Genomic DNA, 16284 nt, shown 5'->3' with positions numbered 1-16284 from the left:
CACAGATGATAGCTCGCCATCCACTAGTAAAGAAGGACTCGGAGCAAAGTCCTCCAAGCAGCAACAGCTAGATCTTTCTGCCTCACAACAAAAAAACTGCTAAAAAAAAAAACTTTATTTTTTAACAGTAACGCAAATAGTTACTTTCCCTGGTAACGAGTTACTTTTATTATAGAGTAATTCAGTTACTAACTCAGTTACTTTTTGGAACAAGTAGTGAGTAACCATAGCTAATTACTTTTTTTAAAGTAACGTTCCCAACACTGCTGTAAATTCACAGCAAATTGCTGGCTACTGAGTTGTATTACTTTTACAGTAAAAATGAAAATATACAGGATGTTATTGTGATTATATACAGCAAGATAATGTAATTTCACAGCTAAATACTGCTTTATTACAGTAAATGTGTGTGCCTGGCTGCTGTGAAGATACAGTAGCCTATATAGCTGTAGATTTATTGCAATTTACTGTGAAATAGTACCGGTAAATAACTGTGAAATTACTGTGAAAGTAATGCAACTAGAGAGTTGGCCTCCGCCAGGGCTGCGCTTTGTCACCAATCCTGTTTGTAGTATTTATGGACAGGATATCGAGGCGTAGTCGGGGTGGAGAGGGGTTGCAGTTCGGTGGGCTGGGGATCTCATCGCTGCTTTTTGCAGATGATGTGGTCCTGATGGCATCATCGGCCTGTGACCTTCAGCACTCACTGGATTGGTTCGCAGCCGAGTGTGAAGCGGCTGGGACGAGGATCAGCACCTCTAAATCGGAGGCCATGGTTCTCAGCAGGAAACCGATGGAGTGCCTTCTCCAGGTAGGGAATGAGTCCTTACCCCAAGTGAAGGAGTTCAAGTACCTTGGGGTCTTGTTCGTGAGTGAGGGGACAATGGAGCGGGAGATTGGTTGGAGAATCGGCACAGCAGGTGCGGTATTACATTCAATTTATTGCACCGTTGTGACGAAAAGAGAGCTTAGCCAGAAGGCAAAGCTCTCAATCTACCGGTCAGTTTTTGTTCCTACCCTCACCTATGGTCATGAAGGCTGGGTCATGACCGAAAGAACAAGATCCAGGGTACAAGCGGCTGAAATGGGTTTCCTCAGGAGGGTAGCTGGCGTCTCCCTTAGAGATAGGGTGAGAAGCTCAGTTATCCGTGAGGAGCTCGGAGTAGAGCCGCTGCTCCTTTGCGTCGAAAGGAGCCAGTTGAGGTGGTTCGGCCATCTGGTAAGGATGCCCCCTGGGCGCCTCCCTAGGGAGGTGTTCCAGGCACGTCCAGCTGGGAGGAGGCCTCGGGGGAGACCCAGGACTAGGTGGAGGGATTATATCTCTAACCTGGCCTGGGAACGCCTCGGGATCCCCCAGTCGGAGCTGGTTAATGTGGCCCGGGAAAGGGAAGTTTGGGGTCCCCTGCTGGAGCTGCTACCCCCGCGACCCGACCCCGGATAAGCGGATGAAGATGGATGGATGGATGGATGGAGTAATGCAACTAGTAGCCAGCAATTTGCTGTGAATTTACAGTGAAACATTTTACAGTGTAGAGTAGGGGCCATCTGAATTGTTTTGGTTACTGAATTATGACATCATCAATATCTGTATTTCAAAAAAATAAAGTAGCCAGTTGAACATTCTGATGCTAGTAACATCCACTGGCTCCCTGTTTCCCAACGCATCCAGTTTAAAGTCCTCCTCCTCACCCACAAAGCCCTCCAGAACCAGGCACCTTCCTACCCCCCCGTAACCTCCGCTCCTCTGACGCTAACCTCCTCTCCCCACCACTCAGGACCACGCACCGTACCTGGGGCGACAGAGCTTTCACCATTGCAGCCCCCTCCCTCTGGAACTCCCTACCCATACACATCCGTGACTGTACTGACCTGGACACATTCAAAACACTAATCAAAACACACCTCTTCAGATTAGCTTTCCACACACAATAGTTATACATTTCTCACCTGATAGTTACTGGTTTCATTGTTTTTAATTGCTTCTAATATGCTTGTTTTATGTTTTGGTTTTTATTGATTATCTGTTTTTAATGTGATATATGTGCTGGTTTTTACTGTAAAGTGTCTTTGAGTACCATGAAACACGCTATATAAATAAAATGTATTATTATTATTAGTGACACAGATCCATGTCAGTTGTAACTAATATTATATATTAATCAGAGTGAAGAAATATAGGTTATAGTAGCCTACACCAACTAAAGAAAATGAGGAGTACCTCTTGGGAAAACACACAAGTCATTGCTTACACATTTAATTTATTTCATTTCCTTGCTGAGGTGCAGACAGACTTGTACATCTCACATTCCCCCACTAGAGGGCTCACTGGAGGACAGACCAACAGAAGCAAACCTCTGTCCTGTCCTTCGTCTCCTCCCTTCTTGCTCCTCTGGTTTTCATCTCATTTTTCCTCCTTGTGTCCCAGTTTTATATCTTTGCCCCTCACTTTCATCCTTTGCTTTCTCTTTTTGTCTCCTTAGTCCCTCTACTTTTCATCTTCTGTCACTATCTTCTTATCTGTTCCCTCTTCATCTTTCTTCCTGTTTCTCCCATTCCTTTCTCATTCCCTTTTTTTTTTCTTTTCATGCTTCCCTTCCCTTGCTTTTTCTCTGGTCCTTCCATCCTGTCCTCGTTCCTTCCCCTTTCTTTCCTTTCTACTTCTTTCTCGCAGTTTCCTATCCTTCTCTTTACTTTCTTTCATCCTTTCCTCTTCGCGTCCATCTCTTCGCCTCTCTCCTTCTTCCCCACCACTTCCTCTCACTTCCTCGCTGTTTCCTTTCCTCTCTCATTCCCTCATTCCTTGCCTTCCTTTCGCTCTCTTATTCTTTTCTTTTTCCTTTCACTTTTCCTCTCCCCCTTTCCCCTTTCCTTTCTGTCCATCCCTTTGCCTCACTACTTTCTCTACATCTCCCCCTCTTCTTTTCACTTCCCTCCACCTTTCTGTTCTTTTCTCTCTCCTTCCCTCTCTTTCATACTTTCTTCCTCTCTCTCACGACTCCCTCCTTTATCCCTTCTCCTTCTTGTTTTACATTCCACACTCAACCCATCTGGCCTCCTTTTTCTTATGCTAAACAGCTATTTTTTTTTTTAACATATTCTTTTTATATTTCTGTATTTATTGTTTATTCTTATTGATGTTCAATATGTGTGTTTGTTTACATATGCACCACAAATCCAGGCAAATTCCCTGTGGCTAAGTGTAACTTACAGTGGCAATAAAGCCTTTTCTGATTCTGATTCCCTGACTCTTCTTCAATCTCTCCTCTACTCTTGCCTCTCCATATCCTTCCTTATCTGTTCCCTTTTCTTTTTCTACCCCCCCACCCCATTTCCTAACGCCATTCCTCGCCTCCTTCCCTCACTTTCCCTGTCCACTACTCCACTCATGCTTCCCTCCTTGGACTCTGCTCTCTTCAAATCCTTCCCTCTGGCATGTCAGAGCTTGCAGACAGAGAGAGAGAGAGAGAAAGAGGGAGAGAGAGATAGAGAGAGAGAGGGAGAGAGAGAGAGATATATGTATAAAGAGAGCAGGAGAGAGAGTGAGCAGACTGAAGCTGAGCAGCGAGCGGGTTGAGCAGCAGGAGTACTTCTGTCCTCTGAGCTGAGGACGATCCAGTCTCAAGTGTCACTGAGAGCAAAGAGTCTGCAGGACCTTGTCCCAAAAGAAAGAAGACCAAGAAAAAAGGATCTTTTCCTCCGAGAACTGTGTCTTGTTTATGAGGACAGCATTTTCTGACTCCAGGATGATCTATCACCTTTCAAACCAACACAGAGTCTGAAGCTGCTCCGGCTCGAACAAATCATTTCCCCTGAAAGAGGAATAAAGGAAGAAGAAGAAGAAGAGGAGGGGGAGGAAAAGTCAGTCCATCAACAAATGTCTAAATCAGGCGCATTTGGGGACTATTGGATATATTGTCCTCTCTGAAAACCAGAAGAAAAGAGGAATAAAGGAGAAAAATTGAGGCGAGAAAAGAAGGAAAAGGTTTTCATTTTAAGAACAACCTAAAGAGGATGTTGGTGTTTGTTGCATCCACTCAGATGCAAAGAAAAGAGATGAAAGAAGAAGATAGAAAGATGAAAATAAAGATTGAGTAAAAGCACAACGGCAAGTGTCTGGTTTCGCACAAAGAATCCACAAAAAGGAGGAATAAAGCAAAAAGTTTCTTTTTGGTATTATTGATCTAAGATGTCATAGACCAACACTGTTTGAAAGTCCCGATCAACACGGAAGAAAAAGACAAATGGAATATCAGCTTGTTAGCTGAAAAGAATACAAGGACAAACATTTATTTTTACTTTTTAATCAAAAACTTGAATAAATTATTCTGAAAAAGAGGGAAGAAAACAACTAAAGGAGTCTGAATTAGCAGTTTGCTGAAGACAGAGGAGCAGGAAAAGTTTAAGGAGCACACAACAAAAGTCAAAGCTACAGAAACGCAAGAGTGAGGAGTCAAAAGTGTAGGCATAAAAAAGATGCAGAGGTAAAAAGGGAAAAGAGAAATATCTCAGAAAAAGAGGACAAGGAGGTTTGTAGTGGAAACAGAGAAGAAAAGGAGTAATCAAGGGGAAAAAAAGGCAAAAAGGATGAACCAAGACGAAAAGGAAGAGTGACGAGTGAAAGGAGGACAATTCAAAAGAACAGGGAGGACTGAAGAACAAAAGTAGAAACATAAGGCCAAATAATAAAAGGAGGAAAATAACTTTTAAAAGGGAAAGGACCCAGGTGTTACAATGAGGGTTCTGGTGCTTCTTGCAGCTCCTCTCTCCATCCTCATCCTCCACATTGCAGTGGTGGCCCCGGCAGGCGGCGTGGCCCCGGGCCATCTGGAGCGCTGGGTCCGCTCAGGCCTCCAGTCGCTGCAGTGGGACCAGTTGGACCGGTGCCTCCGCATGTCCTCGCTCTCTGAGGCCGAGTGCAGGAGGCTCGCCCACCTGCCACTGTCCGCCGTGGCTGTTTACGTATCGGAGCCACGCACTGCTGCAGGTACGGGGGAAGGCAAAGGTCATCATTGGGTTTGTTTGTGTTTTTAATGCTGAGTGAGGGTTTAGTTTGTAGCAGTGGATGAGGCAAGTACCTAGCAAAATGTGAATCAGAATCAGAACCAGAACCAGAAAACGGTTTATTGCCACAGTAAGTTACACTTACGAGGAATTTGCCTTGGTGATTGGTGCATACATAACAGGCAAACATTAAACATGAATAAATACATAAACAAATATACAAATAGCTCTTTAACATAAGAAAAATGAGGCTCATGATGTCTACTAAGAAAATACAGTGTAATACCAGTTAAATACAAATTTTCAACAAGATGTGTTTAAATGTCCATGTTAGAGGGGTAAATACGAGGAAATCAATTTTCTAATGTGATCATCATAATGATTAATGGGTGCAAAAGTCTGTCGGCTGCCTCAAATAGAACAACTGAAAGAGTCTGAATTTGCTGTTTGCAACTTGAATAAAAAAGAATGTTATCGCTGTGTGCTACCCAGACAAATCAGACGAATCCATTAAGAATAGGCCTTTTTTCACAGAAGACATTTGGCATGTCACAGTAGAAAAAGCATGGGAGTAAATATTAAAATAAAGCTGAATTCCATTTAGCTGCCTCGGTTTCAGGGTCCTGGTGTTGTGCATGCTGGCTCACTGTCACACAGTCATAGCTTATGGATAGTTGAATACAACAGAGCCCTCGTCAATGTTATATGTATAAAGTCAAAATGTAGACCACCTATTATAAACATATGAAGTCATTTTTTTAACATAACATTTAAAAAAAACTTGTAATACAAACAATAATTGTTTTAACGTAGGCTATGTATTTTCATGGAAGTTTAATGTTGATATATATTAGTTAAAACCATTACCGTATTCAACTGTGTCTTGCCTCAAACTGGCTCAGGTAAAGCTTTAGTGCTTAACTTATTGATATTAATGAACGTCCGTTACATTCAAGCCATTGCCAAATGAGTTGCTAAGCTAATTAAAGACTATCAGCTCCACACAACTCTCTCTGTATTTCTCAGTATGGCTATGTTCAGAAACTAGTGTCGTCCGGCGACTTTTACACGCAGAAAATCGAGTGAAGATAATTAGCCTACCTCTTCTGAAGAGTTCATCATGTTTTTGTCATCCTCCGTGTCCTCCTTGGCTAAAAGTAACTGCACGGAGGAGTGGTAGGGGCGGTGCGCAATCACAGAAGGCTTGTATCATGTGGACGCGCTGACAGTTTTGTTGTCATTACTTAGAATTTCTCATGGGGGCGACAGAAACTACGCACTATAGCTTTAAAGTCAAAGTGAAGTCATTGTATGAAATGGAAGCTATATTATACTCCGACGGTATCAGTATATTATTAATACAATATATAGTCTACCTATTGGGTCTAAGAGTGTTTCTGTGGTTGTAATAGTAAACAGTAATGATTGTGTGACTTTATTTCAGTATCACTTTATTATTCCTGTGGAACATTGTACTTAGAATTACCATAATACATTTAGTAACTTATGCGCAAGGTTAAACATGGTTTTTCTTAAATGGACCATTAGTCTTGTATAGTTAAATTTCAGTCTATTCTTCCAAAAACCCTCCAGGTAACTCAGACAAAGTTCTGGCTATCCTGCCGGACTCCTGGGGTGGCTCGATGAGCTCCAAACCACGGGGAGGTTACAGCATCAGCCAGGTGCTGAATGGAGGGGAAGGTTCCCACAGACCTCAGCAGCCATTCCCCGGCTCCACGGCCCATGATGCCGTGCTGGTGCTGGATCCGAGCCCAGGGGAGAACTTTGGGCACCCAGTGGTCCTATTCTATGTGGACGTGAACGTGACGAAGAAGAGATGCTCCCACCTGGATGGCATTTACCTGGGTGAGTCAGCAAAGTCAGTCTTTAGCTAGTCTCGCATTGCCAGACCTTCCTCCACAGAGCTACAGAGGAGGGTCTGGCTAGTCCACACATCATTCCGGGATGGGAGAAAAACGTGTTCTGGTTTATTGGCATTTCTTTAAACCAATCACAATCGTCTTGGGCGGTGCTAAGCGCCGGACGGAGCCAAGGTACTGCTGCAAAATAGTCTCGGGAAGGAACTTGTTTTGGTGGAACGTGTGTACGTTCAAAAGTTGTTTTAGTCGTGCAACAGAAAACTCTGATTGAACAGATAGTCTAGCTAGCTGTCTAGAGTTACCCTGCAGAGATCTAAGGAGCAGTTAACCATAGTCCTCATAAATCCACCAGAGTTTAAAATTACAACACAATGGAAGCGGAAGGTAACGGACATCCGGCCGAAAAGAGTGATATCCGACAGAATTTCTGGTGGCACCTGAAAAAACACGGAAATGAAACGTCGCCAATACAGACTTCTAATCTAATCTGTAGTGAAAGCAACATTTTGCCTGAACATTGTCTAGTAAATATAAAAGCGATATCAAATATCAACATTGGCAGTACAAACAGCAAAATCCTAAACACAAATTTTGAGCTGTTTCTTAAAGCTTTGGTGCATAACATTTTTACATGAATGAACATCCATTTCATTCAAGCCATTGCCAAATAAGTTGCTACGAAGCTAATTAAGACTTTCCGCTCCACACAACTCTCTCTGTATTTCTCAGTATGACTATGTTAAGAAACTAGTGTCGTCCGGCGACTTTTGCGCGCAGAAAATTGAGCGAAGATAATACCTCTTCTGAAGAGTTCATCATGTTTTTTTAATCCTCCGTGTCTTCCTTGTCTAAGTAGCAACTGCGTAGAGGAGGGGTGGGGGTGGTGCGTGATCACGGAAGGCTTGTATCATGTGAAGGCGCCAACAGTGTTGTTGTCATTACTTAGAATTCCTCATGGGGGAGACAGAAACTACACACTATAGCTTTAAAATTATCAACAGAAGTTACTTGTCTTATTTGTAATGGGAATTTGTTCTAAACCTTTTGTGCATAACAATAAAAAGATGCTTCCCCATACTATTTGTAAGTCTTTTTGGTTTATTGAGCAAGCCAACGCTTGACGACCTAAGGAAACGGTTTGAAACATACTCAGATAAGCTATCGGAGAGATGCGAAGGTGCTAAACCATTTAGGGCCTTAAAAACAAGTAAAAAACAATCCTCAACGTTACAGGTAGCCAGTATAATGACGCTAATGGTTTAATATGTACATTTTTATGCAGATGATACAATTTTATATGGCCCTAGCTCCACTCCAACCCAGACTCATATTTAGTCTGTCTTTGATGCTTTCCAATTCTCAGTCATAGACTTGTTTTAATGCACATATGACCAAGTGGTATCTCCACATCTAGTGTCTCCAACTATTCTGGCATTACAACTTTTAAATACTACCCTTATCACTCCTGCTGCATCTGCCAGTCAAGATTTATATTCAAATCCAAATCAAACTAAGCTTTGTGTATAAAATGAAAGGCTGTCTGTCTTATCTTAACCAAAGCAGAAATACATGTCAATATTAGCAGCCGTATTGAGAAATTGTCCATCAATAATAACAAAATACTTTGAGTGACCACAAAGAAATTCAGGGGGAGATTGTTCTGTGACACTAAAGGCAAAGTGTGGCAAAGTGAGAGTTGGTAACAACCAAACATCAGCTAATGAAAAAGCTCCACTCTTGGCAGAGGCAAACAACAGTTTTACTGTGGATAAAAGGCCAAAAGTGAGAGTAAAAGAAGTGTTTCCAAAGTGCTTCATTCATGTAGAAATAGTCCAAGGGGACATGAATTCTGTGATGGTCCTCACAAGCCCTGTAAAAGAGACACGTTTGAAAGTGCAAGTTGTTGACCTCCCGCTGCGAGGGAGGTTAGAGCCAGATGTTGAGGTGAATTTGGCCCTGTGTTACACGAACACACACCTGTGAATTATTCATATGCACACACACCACTGTGCCCCCTGCTGGGTCCTGGAGATGGATTTGGACCAAAGTCTTTTTAGAGTGAACCTTTTTTTTCTGACCTCATTTATCCCGGTAAGGAAGAGAGGAAGAAAGAGAACACAGAGCGAGGAAGAAAAGGGAGGTTTGGTCTGCAGAGGAGAAGATGAGGAGAACATCCTGCAGCGATAGCCTAAAGGAAGGAGGTCAAACTTCTTATGAAGTGGGCAGTCAAGAAATCAGTTAAGCCTTACGTACATGCACCTGTAACACATGTTATCTAGTCTCCCATTGCCAGACCTTCCTCCACAGCGCTCCACAGGAGGGTCTGGGTAGTCCACTCAGCATTCCGGGATGGGAGAAAAATGTGCTCTGGTTCGCTGGATGGAGCAACGTTGCCTCTGCAAAAATAGCCTCGGAAAGGAACCTGTTTTGGTGGAACCTGTGCTCGTTCAAAAGTTGTTTTAGTCGTGCAACAGAAAACTCAGATTGGACAGATGTCTGTCTTGATCTAACCTGCAGAAATCTAAGGAGCAGTTAATATTCCTCATGAATCCACCGAAGTTTAGACTGCCAACACAAAGAAAGAGGAAGGTGAGGGCCATCCGGCCGAAAATGAGGGACATCTAGCTGAATTTCCGGCGGCACCTTAAAAAACATTGATACAGACTTCACGTAATCTAATCTGTAGTGACGTTTTCTACTATTAAACTTTATATATTTTTGCAAGTTAGACAGTGTGCGGGAGTTTTTCTTTGCAACTTTTGACCTGCGTATCCCCCTCCGACGCACCTGTCTCACGTTATACACCTTTACCTTTTCAGCTGTGAAGTGGGAGGCCAAGCTGACAGAGATGGCCCGTTAAGTTTGTTTTCCACTGCAGGAAAATTGTTTAACTAAACTTGTCTCATCAAGATGTCTTTCACTCTCTGTGTCTCCAGGCGAGGAGTGTTTGACTCTGGCTTTAAAGGGTCGTTGTCAGAACCAGCTGAAGCGTCGGCAAGCCGGGCCAGAGAGGCTTATGGGTAATGGACACGGTCGGCTGGCAGGTGGGGCGCTGCGCGGTAGTACCATTACCACAAGTGGTGGTAGCCGTCTGGTGGAGCGGGCCGTTGGTAGGCTTTGTGAAGTCCACTTCCTTCCACTGGTGGTCAGAGTTGGAGACAGCAACCGGACGCAGAGACTCAGATGTGTTGGTAGGTTTTAAAGCACTCCTTTTATCAGGGTTCAGAAGGTCTGAACAAAATACCAACCAACTCCTTTCAATAAAAAAACATGGAGGAACATAGCCCATACTTTTATTCTTTCATTGGAGGCTAGCAGTTTCCCCTTGCTTCCAGTCTAAATGCTAAGCTATGCTAAACACATCCTGGGTCTCTGCTTAATACAAAGATAAAGGTAAAATCAGTCTTTCCCTTTCAAGTACAAACTTAAAACACATAAAGAACGTTTTCTACAGCCATGCTTGCGGCTCTGTGGGGTTGTACTTTAGCGCAGCAATGCTTTTTGCTAAACGCTAAGGTCACCATGCTAATATGCTCACAATGACAATGTCAACGTGCTGATGTTTGGCAGGTATAATGTTTACAATGTCCACTATCTTAACTTAGAGTGCTATGCTAACATTTGCTAATGAGCGCTAAACAGAAACTACAGCTGAGGATGATAGGAATGTTATCAGCTTTGCAAGTAATTTGTCATAAACCAAAATATTGGACACATCAAACGTTCTCATGATGGCACTAGATGAAAATTCAGGGTATCACCAAAGTTATTATCCTCCTGAGTGGGACATTAATGGCTGTTCCAAATTGTATCACAGTTAATGCAAAAACTGTGGAGATATTTCACTCACAAGCAGAAATGTCAACTTGCTGGTGGTGCTATAGGAAAAAGTAAGGAGATCACCAAAGTCATTAGGATTCATCATCTGGGGACCTTGAATATCAGTGCCATATTTCATGACAATCCACCCAATATTTTGAGATGAGTAACAGACTATCCTTTTCTTCTTCTTCTTTTTTTTTCTTCCTTTTTTGGGGCATTCTTTAGGCCTATATTTGGATAGGACAGCTTAGACTTGAAAGTGGAGAGAGAAGGGGAATGACACGTAGCAAAGAGGTGTCCAATAGTCTTGGTAAAATCACTGTTGTTTAAACTTTATAGGTTGATGGGCATTCCGTTGCACTTTTCCTGGGCATTCCGTTGCACTTTTCCTGGTAGGAGACTTTTTTGAGTGAAGTGCAGAATTATTCTCATGCGATGCCAAGACCACCCACACCTGCAGCCTCTGCCAGCAACCTGGGCCTCGTGAGAGAAACTGCTGGGAAAATGTTATCATGCTGTTATGGCAAACATAGAAAATCCTCAGGATAAAAACACAAACCTACCTCTGGCATGCTACACATACACTACCGGTCAAAAGTTTAGGGTCACTTAGAAATTTCCATTCCACTCAATTATAGACAGAATACCAGCTGATCTGAATGGGTGGCTGATCTTTAATGCAATATAATAATATTGCCCATTATCAGCAACCATTCATCCAATGTTCCAAAGGCACATTCTGTTTACTAATCTGATATCATTTTAAAAAGCTAACTGAGAAAACATTGGAGAACCCTTTTGCAATTATGTAAGCACATAATGTAATCTGAAAACTGATGCCCTGGTTAAAAAACAATGCAACTGATCTCAGCTGGTATTCTGTCTGTAATGGAGTGGAATGGAAATTTCTAAGTGACCTCAAACTTTAGACCGGTAGTGTATGTGGAGATTAAATATTCTTTGATTTGTTGATTGTGCCCAATTAAACCCACTGTCTGTCGAATAACCTAGCATGCCAAGTTTGATTGGACCTGATGTCAGGAAATGTGTTGACTGTTTAGCGCTGAGGCTGTGCTTTATTTTTTAAGACTTTCTTTTTAAGACAAGCATCTGTGCACTTTCTGACATGCCCCCTGCTCCAACAGACCACGCAGAGTTTGCGAGGTGCCCTCAGCCACTGCCCATGGGCTCGCCCAGTTTGCCCGTTTCAAGCTGTGAGCTAAATAAAAACACCAGACGCTGCCACCAGCAGCCGCTGGCCACTCACCTCTCCTGCCGACTCTACCAGACGTGTGACCACGCTGTGCTCATCTCAGGTAGGACAGTTTGTGTCTGTTTTTCATATTTCTATTGTTTACACCAAATATCACCAAACAGATAGACATAAGAGACTATGTCTGGTAAATATGTCCACATTGTGTGTGACATTTATCAGGGGATGTATTAATGTTGGGAGTTTGGATTTATTTCTAGTGAAGAGAGATTTGACAGCCTGAAACAATCTAGGCCAACATGCTATCAACACATACCTCCATTCAATGTAAGCCTTAATATCTCAAACAATCTTTAATACAAGACACATCACAAATTATTGTATTGACTAATGAGAACAACAACTCATGGGAAAAATGGGAATTATCATTGCCGTAAAGCAGGTTGGCCCTTTTTATGACGTTTTAGCTCCAACCCACCACAGAGTTTATGGAGTGCAAGAATTTTAACTGCTTGGTAACAATAGTTAAAAGGCCAAACATCGGATCATGATAGCGATGGACTGTGCAAGAGTTACTTTAGGCCTCTAGTACCCCAGGCAACACCATCTCTGCATTACTGCAATTAAATATCACTGACAGTTACGACTCGCTCCATTGTGGCTAATCAAAATCAATCCTAATAAGTACAGGAGTGCTGTGCTGTGTTCACGGGGGTGCCCTCTGAAAGTGTGTGTGTTTGTGCGTGCGTGCGTGTGTGTGTGTGTGTGTGTGTGTGTGTGTGTGTGTGTGTGTGTGTACACTACAGGTGGCTGGCAGCAGCAGATGACGTTCCAGCGTCATGTTCAGAATCTTCAGAAGTTCTACAGAATGCTGCAGAACAACGGCTTCCATAAGGAACACATTAAGACCTTCTTCGCCAGCAGCGGACAGCTTCCTGGTAGGACAGTGCTGCTCTATGAACGTAGTTTTTCTTGCTTTTGTCTCACTGACCAAACTCAAGTCTTACAATTGCACCTAAAATTGTATTGCTCAAACATTCAATCCAACATTCAAACATGGCAGTCCGTGTATCATTCATTTATTCGTTTGTCCAAAACAAAACAAAAATCAAAACAATAAAAAAATGACTTGTTTTCTCAATGCTCGTTTCCAAAACCAAAATTTAAAAACGGATAATGACTTGTTTTGCCAATTTCCGATACTGTGCTCGAATGAAAAATGGAAAATAAAACGCATAACGAGCGGTTCATCCAATTTTGATATTTCCAACTGATGCAAATTGCGTGACCCGGAAGTGCTCTCTACTAGGGCGCTATCCGGGCCCCGCAATGATTTTTGGTTTTGTTTTGAAAAACGAAAGAACAAATTACACACGGATTCATGGCAAAACCCATTTTGTTCCAAAACTCCTATGAGCCTTCGTTATACTCAGGTTACACATGATGCGCAGTAGAACCTCTCTGCGCTGGCTGTGCCATTGTTTTCCTGTGGGCAGACAACTCAGAGGAAGCACACCAATCAAAATTGCTGCTAAGTGGTTTGCTCAAAGTTCAAATTATTTCAGATTTGAACTCGTTTCTGCTGACCTTTCAAGGGGCAAACCAAAGCCCGAAGCTACGATGACGCACAGTATACCTGTGCTTTGCCTCTGTGCTTACATATGCTCTGCGCCTACCTCACGGTTTTAACTCTGATCATGTGTAGGCAGCTTTAACATGCCCTTTACTTTTGAAAATTGACCACTGCATTAAAGCTGCTATGCTCTTTAAAAAAATCTTCTAAATATCTGACAAAGTTCTGATAGCGTAACCTGGATCATTACGTTAGGTCTTGACCTCAACATAGTGGCCTGACTCATACATTATACCATGTAGCTGTAATGTGGACTTAATCCTGTCTAAACCCAGAGCAGAGAGTAAATAGTGATACATGCTTTTGATTCCCCTACCTCCCTCCCTGCTGCTTTTTTCCTACTCTTAACCTTCCTCTAATTTATCTTAGGGGCAAGAGCAAATGCAAAAGCAAAGATCAACAAAGCTCAGTATTTAGATTTTGTAGTAGACAAAGAAAAGCTAGTTGTAAACAGGTTTTCCTCTGTTTGGGTACAAAACAAACCAAACTCCACCAAAGATCAGACTGACCATCTCGACAACATATCTAACTCCTCTCCCCCTGTCTCCTCCCACAGACGACGTAGAGGGCGTGTACTCGGCAACAGAGAAAGCGGTGATTCGTAACCACGTGTCGTACATCTGCAGGAAGCAGCACTGCGCCGACACGCTGGTTCTCTACCTGAACTCACCAACACGCAACGACGGCACCATGCTGCTGTGGGACGCCAACCTCAATGGCATTGTAAGAGAAACACACACACACACACACACACACACACACACACACACACACACACAAACACACACACACAGACACACACACAGACACACACACACAGGCACACACAGACACACAGGCACACACAGACACACACACACACACACATACATACATACTCAGGCACACACAGGCACACAAAGGCACTGATAATGGACACACACAGGCACACGTGTGCACACACACACACACACACACACACACACACACACACACACACACACACACACACACACACACACACACACACACACACACACACACACACACACACACACACATACATACATACTCAGGCACACACAGGCACACAAAGGCACTGATAATGGACACACACAGGCACACGTGTGCGCACACACACACACACACACACACACACACACACACACACACACACACACACACACACACACACACACAGGCACAGGTAATGGATGGGTTTATAAAAAAAGTGTGTAAGTGAGTGAATAAGAAAAATAGTGTGCAAGTGCGTTAGAAAGATAGAAGAGTGTGCCAATAATCACATTTTAAACCGAATTACATTTACCCCCTCTGTATTTGCACATCCTTATACGTCTTACACTATGTCTCTTCCTCCCACCTCTGTGTCTCCAGGCTGACCTGAAGGAGCGGTACTCAGTCAACGAGCTGCTGGCCGACCTGGCCGGCTGCAGGGCGACTCGTGTGTTGCTGTTTGTGGATCAGAGCTACAGTGGTGTTCTGTCCAAGAGGCTGCGAGGGTCCCAGAAACACCTCAACGTGGTTCTGATCCAGAGCCAGATGCGACAGAGCCACAACCAGCAGAGGTTGAACCCTGGCTGGGAGGACAGCGGCTGGTCCCACATCAGCCCTTTCAGCTGCCTGCAGGACCACCTGGCAAAGGTGATTTATCACACTTAAGGGTTTTCCTTTATTTTTACTCTTCTAAATAATCTTCTAATCAGCTATTCCATCAATGATGTTATTAGGGTACTGGGATGTCTCGCCTCCTGGAGCAGTGGGCCGGCCTTTTAAACGTGACGCTGGCCGGCGCCCCCTGCAATGCTACGCCGCCTCTGACGGATGGCGAGATGCAGCGAGAGTACCAGGGCTGCCAGAACCTGCCCACCGCGCTCTGGCACCAGAAACAAAGGAGGACCAACTGAGAGAGAGAGAGAGACACTGAGACTTCCTGATGGAGAGAGAGAGAGAGAGAGAGAGAGAGAGAGAGAGAGAGAGAGAGAGAGGCTGAGTGGGAAACAAATTAATTATGGACACACACACACACACACACACACACACACACACACACACATACAGACCAATCACAAGTGTTTGCATTGCACACAGACACATCTGCCGGTGTGTGTTAACTTAGGACTTTAGTTTGTTTGGTGGACACTAGATTGTGTGTGTGTATGTGTGTGTGTATATGTGTGTGTGTGTGTATGCGTGTGTGTGTGTGTGTATGTGTGTGTGTGTATGTTCTATCCTAACTCAGACAGTAACCATGGCGATGACAGCTCATCCCAACAGGAGTGTCCTGACCACAATATGAACCGTGTGTGTTTGTATTTGTGAGTTCAGCAAAAGGACAACCACTCTCTGAGACCATTGCTGGCTTACGCTCATTGTGTGTGTGTGTGTGTGTGTGTGTGTGTGTGTGTGTGTGTGTCTGTGCATGTGCGTGTGCGTGCGTGCCTGTGTGCGTGTTGGTGTGTTCGCCACATCTCCTGGGCACTTAAACATTTCAGAGCAAATCATCTTTCTCTATTTTCATCTTCACAACACTTCTTTTCTATTCTTTCTTTCGTCTTTCCCTCTTCTCTTCATTCTGTACTTTTCTTCACCTTTTCTTCAGCTACTTTCCTCCTAGTCTATATCCTTGACGTTCCACTCCTGGGATTGCTCTGGTGCCGGCGCTAGGGTTGGGTACCGTTTGGATTTTTACGATTCCGATGCCGCACTGGTACTTTTAAAACGATTCCGATTCCTAA

At 43.5% G+C, this 16284-nt stretch overlaps 1 protein-coding gene across 1 annotated transcript in view; it reads left to right on the top strand.

Moving 5' to 3' along the window:
- The first annotated feature begins 3396 nt into the window (after window positions 1–3396).
- The window catches only part of LOC144525580 (uncharacterized), a 15712-nt gene continuing 2824 nt past the window's right edge, over window positions 3397–16284 (top strand). The window contains exons 1-8 of the mRNA XM_078262541.1: window positions 3397–4984; window positions 6595–6867; window positions 9818–10072; window positions 11849–12019; window positions 12723–12854; window positions 14106–14272; window positions 14924–15190; window positions 15277–16284. The exon at window positions 15277–16284 is cut by the window's right edge and continues 2824 nt beyond it. Coding sequence (XP_078118667.1) covers window positions 4732–4984; window positions 6595–6867; window positions 9818–10072; window positions 11849–12019; window positions 12723–12854; window positions 14106–14272; window positions 14924–15190; window positions 15277–15453 — 1695 coding nt within the window. The 5' untranslated portion in view covers window positions 3397–4731 and the 3' untranslated portion in view covers window positions 15454–16284. The remainder of the gene's footprint in view (window positions 4985–6594; window positions 6868–9817; window positions 10073–11848; window positions 12020–12722; window positions 12855–14105; window positions 14273–14923; window positions 15191–15276) is intronic.

Source organism: Sander vitreus, chromosome 11 (genome assembly GCF_031162955.1).
Source record: "Sander vitreus isolate 19-12246 chromosome 11, sanVit1, whole genome shotgun sequence".
Taxonomy (NCBI): domain Eukaryota; kingdom Metazoa; phylum Chordata; class Actinopteri; order Perciformes; family Percidae; genus Sander; species Sander vitreus.
The sequence above is the reverse complement of the archived record's forward strand: the minus strand, read 5'-3'. Positions and strand labels throughout refer to the sequence as shown.